Genomic DNA, 12,952 nt, shown 5'->3' on the forward strand with positions numbered 1-12,952 from the left:
TCGAGTGATTTGAGTGCGAATCTGAAGACAGTTTAGACCAGTGAAAGGGAGGCAGTAGTACATGATTTTCTTAGGAGCAGTGTGAATAAGATCTTTGGGTTCAAACGTATTGTTGAGGAAGCGGTGAACATGATTGTCAAATATGTATGAAGGGAAGTTGTTTAAGGTGAATAATTTTCTAACAACTTCTAGTTCAGTATGAAAGTGTTCATAGCTGGAACAGAGTTTGAAAATTCTGTGAAGTAAAGAGGAGATTAAGGAGCGTTTGTATTGAATGAGAATGAAACTATGAAAATTGGTGAAGACTGAAGAGACCAGTGAAAGTGGGTTTACGATACACGGAGGTGGAAAACTTGCCGTTTGAGCGAGTTATTTTTACAGTGGTCATCCCCCTTTAGAGCAATTTTTTTTAGTTTTATAGGTAGACACTTTAAAACGACATTTTTGGGAAGTGCTGAATGTGAGAAATAATATCTGACAATTTTTTTTTGATCACTCATTAATTATGCTAATTATCAAAGATGGCGACTAATTAATTAGCATAAAATGAGCCTCTTTTCAAACATGATTGCTTCAAAACTACTAATCAGAAACTTATATATAATACATATTTACAAAGCTTATATCAAGAGCTAGTGCATGACACTTTTTGATTTTGTTAAAAAGCTATTTTAAAAGAAACGTGCTTTTGATTTTAGGAATTGTTCAGTCAATAATCATCTTAAGAAAAAGTGTATCATCTTTAATATACTGACGATTTTTTAAACTTTCCAATGGCATGAAAAGAGGTGATCCTGAAGCGATATTCATATCTGACTTTGGTCGCTGAAATGAGGAACTTTGGGGATCTGAATGAAAAGCATCAATCATGTGATCACCATTTCCTTGATCCATTAACATCATTGTGATCTTCTTTTGGAAAGGCCATGATTGTAGTGCATCGTAATCACCTAGGAATAATTACAGAACCATTAAAAAAATAATAAACAAACAAAAATTGATAAAAAAATTGCAGACCAATGTCATTTTTACATAATAAATCACTCCAAGTAAGTTATATTGGTTAAGTAACAATAGAAGCTAGTTGTCTATTATTACCCAGGATTTATGCTACGCAAAAATGGATTTTTTCTTTTCTAAAGGAATCAAAAAGATACATTTGGTGGACAGATTGTCAAGATATATAAGAACGAGTAAACAATTGGCTCTTTCATTTGTGTGCATTATTATGTATAGATCATTAAAAGTATGTTTAGCAAGAATTTCACGATTCCCGTATGTACACTTTTTACGTCAAATAAATATGCAATGTCTAACGATAAATATACCATCACACAACAAAATTAAAAAAAAATAGCAATGACTTTAAAGAACAATTTCTCCTGTGCGCCTGCAAAGCAAGATCATCCCTACATTATAACAAATAGCTAGGCTAAAAGGCCGGTACAATCTGTAAAACTTGAGCGTATTTCTTTGAAAGTTGAAAAACTTAAAAGTAAAAGTGCTTGACGTCTAATTATATGGAAACAAACGATAATCACAGAAAAAATAGCTACACCAACTGACCGAGATAATTTTAAGAAACTGGAATCTTATGAAATGGATTTGAAACAAACGACTTATAGAAAAGATAACTTAGACATTCATCTTAAGTCGTGGTTTGCCAGCTCAAGCGAATTTTTTGACGAAATTTTTTGAAATTATCAACAAACGTTGAAAATCTTTCGTGAGACCTAATATCTGTACCGTTCAAAACAAGAAAGAACAAAGATAAACGAGTTTCCTTTCCAAAACCATCACCATTCATATAGATCTTAGCACACATCTTGTAACCATATTGAGAACTATAGAATGGTGGACTGTACAAGGCTGTTTTTATACCATTAATGGCGTCCTGTCTCTTCTTCTTGAAGTTATCAATTTTCGAGAGTAGCGTACCATTGTAGCTGTGTACAGCCTCATTTGACCCTAGTGCACTAGGTCGAATCAGGCCATACAAAGCTACAATGCAACAAATCCGATATTGGCAAATGAGACGCGAGATTGAAATTAATGTTTATTAATAAACATTACCAAAATGATGGTCGATAAAAAAATTGTCTTGCATGTGTAGCCATTACCTTTGTTTGATAATTTTGAAAAATTGCATCGAAAAACTCGCTCGTGTAACTCCGGCTTTACTAACCGTAATTTAGATTTAAGATTTAAATGCAATAACATCTCATCACTTCCATTGATGCAAAATCAGTCACAAGACAAACCACTTATTTTTGAATTGTTTTTTGAAAAAGAAACAGGAACATCTTTATAAGAATTCCCAGTAAACATACGTCATTCTTTATCTGGTGCATGTCACAAATATTGAACTAAATACACAACTGGACTGCTGCCTTGCATGCCTGTACAATGCACGAAGCCACAATTTACCCTCAGGAGCACGTGCCTGGCGGTCAAATCCCACATTCTAGCTCATCGTCGTAAATGAACTTTCTTTAGGCCTTGCGTGAAAAGCCTGGCACTAGTTGAAATGCAATGGCTACAAATTTATTTGCGGGAGGAAGCCTTCCAGCCTTCCGTATTCAATTCAATGGTCACAAATCAAAAGACACATCTGTTATACAGTTTATTTCGGTTGATGCAAAGGACCACGTATACTAATGGATTCAAAAATCGTTTTAAAAAGAGCAAATACGATGGTGAATGGTCAAAATAATAACACAATAGTTCTTAAAAGAACTGTTTAAAACCAGAACACTAACTCAACAATTCTAACAGGAACTAAGATTCTAAAAACAAGAATTCTAATAGGAAATAAATTTCTAAAGGAATCTAATAGTTCTTAAGAACTATTATGTTATCATTTCGACCGTTCACAATAGTAGCTATTTGCTCTTTTTAAACGATTTTTAATTTGTCACCAGAACAAAATCTTTATTTAACTAAGGGATTTCCTAAGAAGAAACAAAAAGACTAGTTGTACGATGAGCGCTAAATATAATCAAGTAATGAAAGCTCCAGAAATAAAATCATAATATTTCTACGTAAAATAAAGAACAAAATTTCTCTTCGATTATATAATAATTCGAAAGTTGCCGACTATTTCATACAAGTTGCATGATAACTTTAAACGCAACATCTATTTTAATGTTGAATGTGTACCATACAAATCAATGGGCGCGGGCATGACACAGTTATAACATGTAAAAAAGTTGAAATTCAGCCCACAAACAAAACACTCAGCAATTTTTAATAGTTAAAATAGTAGGAGATTTGCAAATTGTCTGTACCTTTCATGACAACAAAAAATAAAGATAAATGAGTTCCCTTTCCAAAACCATCACCATTCATATAGATCTTAGCACACATTTTGTAACCATATTGAGAACTGTAAAATGGTGGACTGTACAATGCTGTTTTAATACCATTAATGGCGTCTTGTCTCTTCTTCTTGAAGTTATCTATTTTCCAAAGTAACGTACCATTATAGCTGTGTATGGCTTGATTCGACCCCAGTGCACGCGAGCCACGTTGCGCTTCAAGGTCCGTAATCTTCACCGTGTTTCTCGCGAGTGATTCGTCAATTTGATCTAAGCGCTCACGAAATCGTAGTAAAGTTGAGGAATTTTCTCTCACTTGTCGTTCGAGAGTTGGAATTTTATCACGCATCGAAGAAACCTCTAATGACGAGTTGGCATTATTACTATCGTTATCACCACGAGCCTCGAGATTCTCAATTCTCCTTTCCAGACATGTAAGTTTACCCACTAACATAACAAATTTTTCTGAGAGATTTGCACGAACAGCAGTAACTTGGTCACCCATGTTTTGAATAGCAGTGGTAAATTCTGGACGTGGTACATAGTTACTTAACTGTGTAACAAATGCCATAACATATCGTAACAAGGCGCTCACGTGATCAATTAAATTGTCATTCATATGTTGACGGATCTCCTTTCGTTTTAAAGTCTGTGAAAGAAAGACAAAGATAATACCAACACAATCGTTAAACAAAGACTACAAGTTTGCAACAATTTACTTGTTGTTTCAATCTAGTGACGCAGCCAGAGGAATCTGTCAGGGGGAGGCAGTCAAAAGGGAAAGGGAGCCGTAACTATCATTTAAACAATATAATATACATGAAACATAACATTTTAAGGGGAGGGGCAAAGAATTTTTCTTGGGGAACCTGGACCCCTATAGCTTCGTCTCTCTAAATATAACTAAGATTTTAGGCGCGATGGATGAATGTCTCCTTAACGCAATGAAATCATCAAAATATAAAGACGAACATTCCCAGGTCGGTAAGGCCTGTTTACAATGGACAAAACAAACCTATGTCTGAGGCTTTAATGTGTCGAACATCTTGTCATCGAATGACATGACATTATATATTGCATACAAATTTGAAAGTTCACATCTCAGCAAAAATGGAATAAAGTAAAAATCCGTGCAAGGAAAATTTAGTCAATATTTTAGAGCTAGGTGCAAAACATTGAAAGGAAAATCATAAAAACCAGGCTCAGAAATCACTTAGCATCAACATTACAAATTTCGGGTTCTACAGAACCTGATTGGCTAATAACTAAAAATGTAAACAAATTGCAACAAATCGTTGATTGGTACATATTATTTTTCGCCCATGTTACCAAACCATGTGAAATATCGTGATTTCCATACTTCCATTAAACTGAACATAAAAATGCATGGTGACATTCTGTCTATACAAACATGTCTATACTTGCTCGCATTTTAACTTAATGTCGTAATGAACTTTTGATGGCATTTGAAGAAAGATTGGGAGTAGTTCAATTATTTGCTTTAAACTTCGGAGAAAGATAGTAGTATAAAGTTAAGTGCCATCATTCATCGACGCGCTTATATCTATATGTTGCAGGCTTGCAGCTGATGTTGTTGGTTGTATACCGAAACATGTTTTCATACAAAAAGCTTCATTGTAAATTTCCATTACTGTAAATGGTCAACTTTTCAATCCAATACCTTAGTGGTAATTGAATTTACGTAACCAAAACAAGTCATCATTAAACTATCACTACAAATGTCAATTACTTTAGACGGAAATTTTGTTTAACTTGAAAATTTCTGGCTAAGTTAGCTTGTTTCATTACAGACATGGGAAAGTAAATTAGTTCAAATGACCTTACCTTATCATAGCTGCATCCAATGGCTTGAAATTCACATTTCGTCGGCACTTCATCACAAGTTGTATTTTGATGGTGTTCAATATCTTTTCTTGGTATCTTTTTCTCACAATATTTACATAGCACTGGTACATTTTCACACACTTTTTCCACGTGGTCCTTTATATTAAATAGCAATACAAAACCATAAATATTTAGATTATGAATTTTCTAGAAGATGGCAAAAAGAGTTGAAAACAGAATCGGTGGAGAAAACTTTTTGTGTGTGAAGATGTTTGTGAAAAAGCTCAATTTTTTTTTCATTTCATATGGTAAAAATATGGTGTAAATAATTTGATACGAATATCACCATGTTCTTCAGGCTAATATCTTCCACCTGCCTACCGCCCTCCCCTACGTTCTTTTATCTGTTTGAAAATATTCTGTGTACCTTAAGTGAAGCATACGGGACATCTTTACCACAATATTCACATTTCACATTTCGATATTCACAATCATTCCTCAAATGTTCGTCAAGGAGATAGCGTGGTAACTGAATGTTACATTGCTTGTGTATACAGCTGATGAGCGCATGCTCACAAACTTGAGAATGACCCTGACAAAAAAGAAACTTAATAAGTAAAAATGCCAAACTTTTTTAATAAATTTCTCAGTCCAACTCACTTCCAATTCCTCGTAGGTGCCAAACCATTTGCACTTTTCAGAAGGACAATGTAAACGAATACTTTTCATTTCACGTTTCGTAAAAGCATCAGGGAAAACCTGTATATAACTTTGATATAAGTTCAAAGGTTGGTGTAATAATTGCACATTGGTAGATGAAGAACATATTGAGAATGGAAGAACTTTGTAAAGAAGTTTCTCAATCAACGATTGATAAAAGTTTCACCACGTAAGTTTTACACAAATGGAAGATGTTAGCGGTTGGTTTATTAACTATAGTTCTGTAGATGAAGTAGATGATGATAATAGATTGTGTTAGTGCTGATCTTTCAATCAAAGGATGTTTTCTATCAAAAAAATTGGAATATTGTTACTTACGTCATTTCTGCTTAATTTTTCTTGATCCTCAGGACATTTTGGATCAGGTCTTCTAAAAATTAAATAGTTATGAAATTTTTTAATAATTAAAATGATAAAAAACTAATCGGATCCGAAAAAACGGATCGTGTGAACTCATATAAAGTGGGCTCACTAAGTGATTATTATGCATTCAATTTACAATTCTAACGAATCGCAAACTTCCACTTAAAAGTCAAACAAAAATTACCGTACCCAAGTATAATGTCAATACAAGACTCACAAAACAAATGTCCACACGAGGTCTGCTTAGGATTGACAAGAAGGTGATGACAGTAAGTACATATGAATTTTGGGTGGATTTTTTCCCGATCTTCATCACGAATATTAATTCCAGGCATCTTTTGCACAATTTTGGAATCGATGGATAGTGAAAACGCCACAATTCTGTAACAAGAAAGTTAAATGATGAATAATTGATGCAGAACATGGTGATTAGGTTTTGGTTGAGTTTTAAAATGATCTTTCTTGTTGCATTCTTCTATATACTCAAGACTAGAACATCTTTTCATGAACCACGACTTTTGTCTTTCGATTTCAAATCAAATCGAATTTTCATTATCATACCGGTGTATATCATCCGTATGTAACGCAAAATTGCAGCAACAAGCTTTAGAGCTTTACTGCAAAAGTTTTTCATTGTTCAATGTACGCAAACTAACGAGAAGCTTATGAAAAACAGGCACGTACACAAAACATGTTTCCCCCCCCCCCAGCCAAAATTTTTGAAGTTGTTGAATTGTTTGTTGAAATATGTCAGATTCTTGCATCCATATGTTCTCTAGATTTATCTGATAATAGAAAATAGAAATCTTTCGTTTTTTTTTGTTTGCCAAAGATCAAAAATAACATATGAAAGTTGAAAAGATGAATTGATGTATTGCAATTATACACAAAGATATATTCCCTGCTATATGCACGTTGTATCAGCTACTATGCTGGTTACTATTTTTCAAACATCTTGTAAAGTTAAGCTGATGCGATAACAACCTTTCGTCTAAACTTAAACACCTTATCATGTTCTTCAAAAATATAAAACACCGTCGTCTTCTTTTATGAATAACTAATCCACTGTAGGATGTTGTTTTTCTATTATCTGGGGAGTGGAGGCCCCCTGCACTCCGCCTACGTCAGCACCTGCCCCCACCAAAAAATGTTGCTGAATTGCCAAATTTTTTACATCCTAGATACCGTGCCTGATTGAAAATATTCAATTTAATCTTCCTGGAAACCAGTATCCTTTACAAAGAAAACTTTTCAATATTCGTGTTATAGGGACTTCCCCTTTTTTTATCTGGTAGCTTATGTGATTGTCGGTGTCACTTTATTAAATTTTTGTAATACAAAATGAAATTTTTTGAGTTTTATCTTTCCCTCGAATAAGAAATCTGTAAAATGAATAACAAACGAAAAGTGGGATTTTGTAATACATTTATAGTTGGGAAGTTTCCAAAAAGACACGAATTACTAATTTTTCAACTTATCAGTTTTGACTGCAGACATTGCGAACAACATTTAGAATATGTTCGTGATTTCTGCCAAGCAACTGTTTTGTGATTAATGTTGCTAACAGTATATAATCGTTTTTTTACCGCCCACAGCAGTTCTGAGTCAATGCTTATAGCCTTGGACTCAGCTGGATTCAAGAATTACGCAATTTATTGTGCGCGTCAACATGGCGATTTCGATGACAAGAGCTTTTCTACACTGCTCGTCTAACGTAAAATCAAGACCTTAATAATTATTTTTAAGGTTGACCGCCATTGAAGTTTTTATAATGTTTGTAGACTCAAAGTCTGTAATGTGGAATGAAAATTCAATTGAGCAATCACTCTGGATTTTTCTAGAACGTACGACTAGATAATAAACATAAACATTTAGATAATTACTACATTGCTTCATATTAATACACGCTCAGAAGTTTCGAGTAGTAAAATCACATACAGAGAATATACAGAATATTTAGTGAAATCTTTCGTTCTTAAAATTATTACAACAAACAAACTGAAGTGGCTGAACGGCTAAGGTAACTAGTCAAAAAAGTTCAAATGAAAGTATCAAAATCAATAATGTAAATTTGATATCTCTGTATGAGTAGTCTTATTTCGTGAACTCCTAACTTCAAGGTTACAACAGTGAATACTTTAACTTCTATGTACATGAAGTACACCAAATACTTTTTGGTAAACTTTTCCAGTAATAATGAAAAGTGACATTATGATATTGCCATATGTCAGCCATAAAAATCTTTCTTTCAGCCCTTTTTGTAACCTAACTAAACTTTAGTGATAATTTATTAATTGTTAAACATAATTTTGTCTTAGTCTGTATAGCTAGAATATTTTTTTAATTTTGAATTTACCTTTGAGTGACTCTGATTCTATTGACAAGTAACCATCAGCTATCACTTGAATGTTGTAATCTAAAAATAAAAGAAGATTCTGACATATATTAAAGTGAAAATAGGGCATTGTCATTTCCTATTTTAGTTTAATTACAAAATAAATATAAATTGCCAATTCACATATTCATATACTCATGCTATGAATATTGGCCAACCCCCAAAGTAAATATCAATTTTCGTATGCCTATGCCCTTTACTTTCCCTGGAAAAGAGTTTTAGTGGGCTGAAGGTGTTAAAACCCTTTAGAAATTTTACTGCTGGGTGAATAGTTCTCCACAAATTTTTAGGTTGCCAAGTGTCGTTACAGGTATCAATTAGTACATAAATGTTAGCTAAATTATATTATTGCATATATATACTTTGATTACAGGATTATCCAATACTTTCTGATAGTTTTTCACACTTTAGCATAGCAAAGAGACTCATGAGAGTACCATGATTTTTAATGATTACAAAGGAAATAAGTACAAAAACCTGTATTACTGAAGTAAATTTAGTACCTCAAAAAGCAATACTTCAAATAGAATCTTGAGGACATCTATAACAAATGGTATAGTCATGTTAATGCTTGCCTAGCTTAAGAGAAACTAAAAATTAATATTTTCCTTTCGAGTTACAAAAACTTGTATCAAATAGGAATTAGGTCCCTGCATTTCTATAGATGATTATATGATTCATTCTTTATGGTGATATGTCCACAAAACAATGAATTAGGTCTCCAATGTCTGTAGACCTTCCATTCTGTCAGATGTTGACTGGCATAAACATAATACTTTGCAGTCTTTCTTGGTTCATAAGCAATTTTAATGCTTTATTTAGTGAGAATATTTTCAATAACACTGCGATGCTCATTAAAACACAGGAAAATACTCAAATCAAAGTGTCGAAATTGCTAAGCAACCAATGTTGACATTATTTTCCTCAGAAGAATTGGTGAACAAGTTGAAGATTAAACAAGTTGGGTTTGGTAGTAACATAAGTAGCCAACTAGCTATCGCCCCCTTCTCCTAATTTCTACCCTGATTTAGTCTTTTTGTGAGGTCATTACCTCTGTTCATTGGGGGTTATATAAGCCCCCATCACCTTGTCTATGCCAATGAGTATGCGCTGGTAGTTCTAACTGTATTCCTCAATGTTTTAAGTCATGAAAGAATTATTGAACGTGACCCCACGAAAGTATGTACCCATTAGACTAAACAAACAAAACAAGAACAAACAAAAACCTTCAGTAATTCAACAGCATTTCACATACTTTATATATTCAGCCATGTGCCATTCAATTTATTAAACTTTCAAACCACTATGCCATTATTTTTAGTTAAACTGTTAAGAAGAACACTCCGAATCATTCCACATGCGGAAGTGTTTAGTGGTCACAAACCGCTTTATTTTGGATTCGACTTCCGTTCAATACTGCTTTGACGAACGAATTCCTAGTAATGTTGAAAGAAAATTAATTCAATTGTAAAAAACCTAAACTGTTATTTGGAATATCAAGAAAACAGGATGTCTATATTTGGAATTTGTTTCATTTCGTATTGTCGAAAATTTAATATGACGTATTTGTATTTTAACCACAGCACAAGGCAGAAAAATAAACAATAGAAAAACTGCATTCTCAGCGAAACGCGTGTGGGAGGAATAAATTCGTCGTCTATTTTAATTAAATATGTCATTTATTCCACTAAATTATATTTCATACATAATTTTACTACAACACATTTGTCCAATGAACTGTAATACAACTACAAGTTCGTCCAGGTTGGTATAGTCCTGAGAAGGACTGTTTTTGTTGTTGTTGACTGACGTTTTGACAACTTTAGCGGTAGTCATCTTCAGAGTCATATGAGGAGTAAACGTGTCAGGTTAGCCCTATTTGTTATCTGGTTCTTACGTCATTGTATTGTGTGTACATGAAATGTGTGGGTGTCAATTGTGTATTGTTATTGTGAATTAGTGTGAAGTGTGACGTTTTTAGTTCATCGTTTGTTTGTATTGTGATAAAGTCGTTTGTAAGGTGCAGATAATTGCTGTGATCTGTTCAGGGGGGTTTGTTCCAAGTCGGTATACAAACTTTCTAATGTAAGCCGTTGTCTATAGTCTGTACTGTAAGTAATGCATTTTGCCGAGTCCCAGTAAATGTTGTGCTTTGTGATTCGGTGATGTTCGGCAATGTGATTAGTTTTGTCTTGTTTCTTAGTAGCTCGTTTGTGTTCAGTAAAGCGCGGGCCACACTATCGTCGAAATGCAACGAATTTCGTGACGAGTCGCTCGTCAACGAGCCGTCGTGACGAGTACATGTGCCACATTGTAACGATTTTCCGTACAAGCATGGACGATATCAGCGCAAAAAGAAACTTCTATTATTGAAGAGAAAAATTCTACTGCTTCTAATTTCTGCAAAACGACGTACATACAAAAGAAGGTTCTGGGTACATCCCATAAATAAAAGGCGAGAAGAGAAGGGCTTGTATGACACGTTGTTGCAAGAGCTTCGTCAAGCTCTATTGGTCGCAACTTTCAGTTCCCGAGCAACATTCTTCCAATTATTTTTCTTTATATTGCGTGTATCTTTATAGTCAGGATGAAATTTGTCCCACAAACATCGCCTCTCTCTCACTAGCTCAATTAACATTTCTTGCCAATCCGCCATTTTGCCACAGCACAGTGAAAGTAAACATTAGTCATGTGATTTTTCTTGTCCAATCAGAGTAGATATGCAACAATTACTCGTCACTCGTTGACGATTTCGGTGTGCATGCTCAACGGCGACGAATTCGTCCATATCGTCATATTTTCTCGTTGACGAGCGACTCGTCACGAAATTCGTTGCATTTCGACGATAGTGTGGCCCGCGCTTAAGTCTTTTGTTTAAGTTCCTGCCAGTTTCCCCGATAAAGGAGGCGTGGCAGTCGGAGCACTTTATTTTGTAAACTGCACTTTGTCGTTCGTTGGGTTGTTCTTTGTCCTTTATGTTAGTTAGTACTTGTCGTAACGTTGTGATTGGTTTATGTGCGACACGTATGTTGTATGGTCGTAGGATACGCGAGATAGTCTCAGACGTACCTTTGATGTAAGGTATCGTTGCTGTTGTCACTGAGTTCTTTGTTTGGTTGGGTTCGTTGGGTTTGTAAGTTTTGCGTTTGATGAAGTCTGAGTTATAATTGTTCTTTTCAAAAACACGTTTGAGATAGCTATTTTCTTTGTGTAGAGCGTCCGGTGAATCACATATGATTTGTGCACGTCTTGTTAATGTTCTGATTGTGGTTGCTTTGTGTGATGTAGGGTTGTAAGATTATTGGTCTAGTAGTCGGTCAGTGTGTCTTGGTTTGCGATAAACTGTTTTTGATTGTCCTGTTTTACCAAACATGTGCATGTTTGTAAGTCGTAAGCGCCCGTTCCTCTATAGATTGCATTACAATTTCAGCAACTACAACAGAAACAGAGCCATTTTGACTCTGAAGATGACTACCGCTAAGGTTGTCAAAACGTCAGTCAACAACAACAAAAACAGTCCTTCTCAGGACTATACTAACCTGGACGATCTACATTTACAAAAATGTAACGATACTCCCGGGTTCAAACCATTTACTTTATTACAACTGGAAGGCCAACTCACAATACACATGCCTAGTCTTGGCTGAAGCCACTTAGAAGCTGATTCGCCGCTTCGCATGTATTTTGCGTGGACTGTTTTATTTGCGTGACGGATTGTTTTGCAAAAACAGATAACTTGGAAATACAATGCTAGCTTAAATATTTTAATTTTTTGAAAACCGTTAGCAAAATTTGGTTATTAATGTGTTAAGATGCATTGTGGACGTTCCAAGGCATGTTTTGTATGCGTAACGCTGTATTATATAAAACATAAAAGTGAGAACTTGCTTCGAAATATGAACGTCTCATTTGTCGTCGAAAGACCAAAAATTTAAGATAAAACTGATAACAGGTAGTCTGTATATTTGAATGCTGTGCAAAATACACACAATCCAATTAAAATAACTCGTTTCGTAACAATTTTATTGCTTTTAAAGTTAGACTTTCTTTGTAAGAATTTCACATGCTCTTTTTGTAATGTGTGAAAGTGATGATTTGAAATTTTGAGCTGTGGGTGATTATTGGTTCTTGTCATTTACTCCTTTCACTTCTTAAGAACTGATGGAAGATTTGACATTCATCAATATTTGTGTGTTGAGCATTTCATCAGCAAGTTCATGCTTATAAATAAATATTCAAGTGTACAACATGACAAGTATTGCTAACAGAGGCGTAACTAGAACGTTAATTGGGGGGTGTGTATATTCATGTA

General features: G+C 34.4%; 1 protein-coding gene and 2 long non-coding RNA genes across 7 annotated transcripts in view; 1 reads left to right on the top strand and 2 right to left on the bottom strand.

Moving 5' to 3' along the window:
* Positions 1 to 568: 568 nt before the first annotated feature.
* Positions 569 to 12,952, bottom strand: part of LOC124448715 (TNF receptor-associated factor 3-like) — a 39,109-nt gene continuing 26,725 nt past the window's right edge. The window contains exons 1-10 of one of the 5 annotated variants that reach the window (XM_046999667.1): positions 9,896 to 9,990; positions 9,144 to 9,181; positions 8,602 to 8,661; positions 6,435 to 6,626; positions 6,201 to 6,252; positions 5,823 to 5,921; positions 5,590 to 5,754; positions 5,163 to 5,318; positions 3,288 to 3,966; positions 569 to 950 (exon numbers count right to left, since the gene is read on the bottom strand). In XM_046999667.1, coding sequence (XP_046855623.1) covers positions 706 to 950; positions 3,288 to 3,966; positions 5,163 to 5,318; positions 5,590 to 5,754; positions 5,823 to 5,921; positions 6,201 to 6,252; positions 6,435 to 6,580 — 1,542 coding nt within the window. In that variant the 5' untranslated portion in view covers positions 6,581 to 6,626; positions 8,602 to 8,661; positions 9,144 to 9,181; positions 9,896 to 9,990 and the 3' untranslated portion in view covers positions 569 to 705. Of the gene's footprint in view, positions 951 to 3,287; positions 3,967 to 5,162; positions 5,319 to 5,589; positions 5,755 to 5,822; positions 5,932 to 6,200; positions 6,253 to 6,434; positions 6,627 to 8,601; positions 8,662 to 9,143; positions 9,182 to 9,691; positions 9,753 to 9,895; positions 9,991 to 12,952 lie in introns of those variants that run through there. The other 4 variants (XM_046999668.1, XM_046999670.1, XM_046999671.1 and 1 more) reach the window with 4 other exon arrangements.
* Positions 8,073 to 10,156, top strand: LOC124448749. The gene is made up of 2 exons (XR_006949235.1): positions 8,073 to 8,265; positions 9,962 to 10,156. It is a non-coding gene; the product is annotated as an uncharacterized LOC124448749 (long non-coding RNA).
* On the bottom strand, positions 9,250 to 10,074 carry LOC124448744. Its single transcript, XR_006949230.1, has 2 exons — positions 10,025 to 10,074; positions 9,250 to 9,835 (listed from the first exon to the last, which is right to left on the bottom strand). It is a non-coding gene; the product is annotated as an uncharacterized LOC124448744 (long non-coding RNA).

The sequence above is a fragment of the Xenia sp. Carnegie-2017 genome, unplaced genomic scaffold (genome assembly GCF_021976095.1).
Source record: "Xenia sp. Carnegie-2017 unplaced genomic scaffold, XeniaSp_v1 HiC_scaffold_23, whole genome shotgun sequence".
NCBI lineage: Eukaryota > Metazoa > Cnidaria > Anthozoa > Malacalcyonacea > Xeniidae > Xenia > Xenia sp. Carnegie-2017.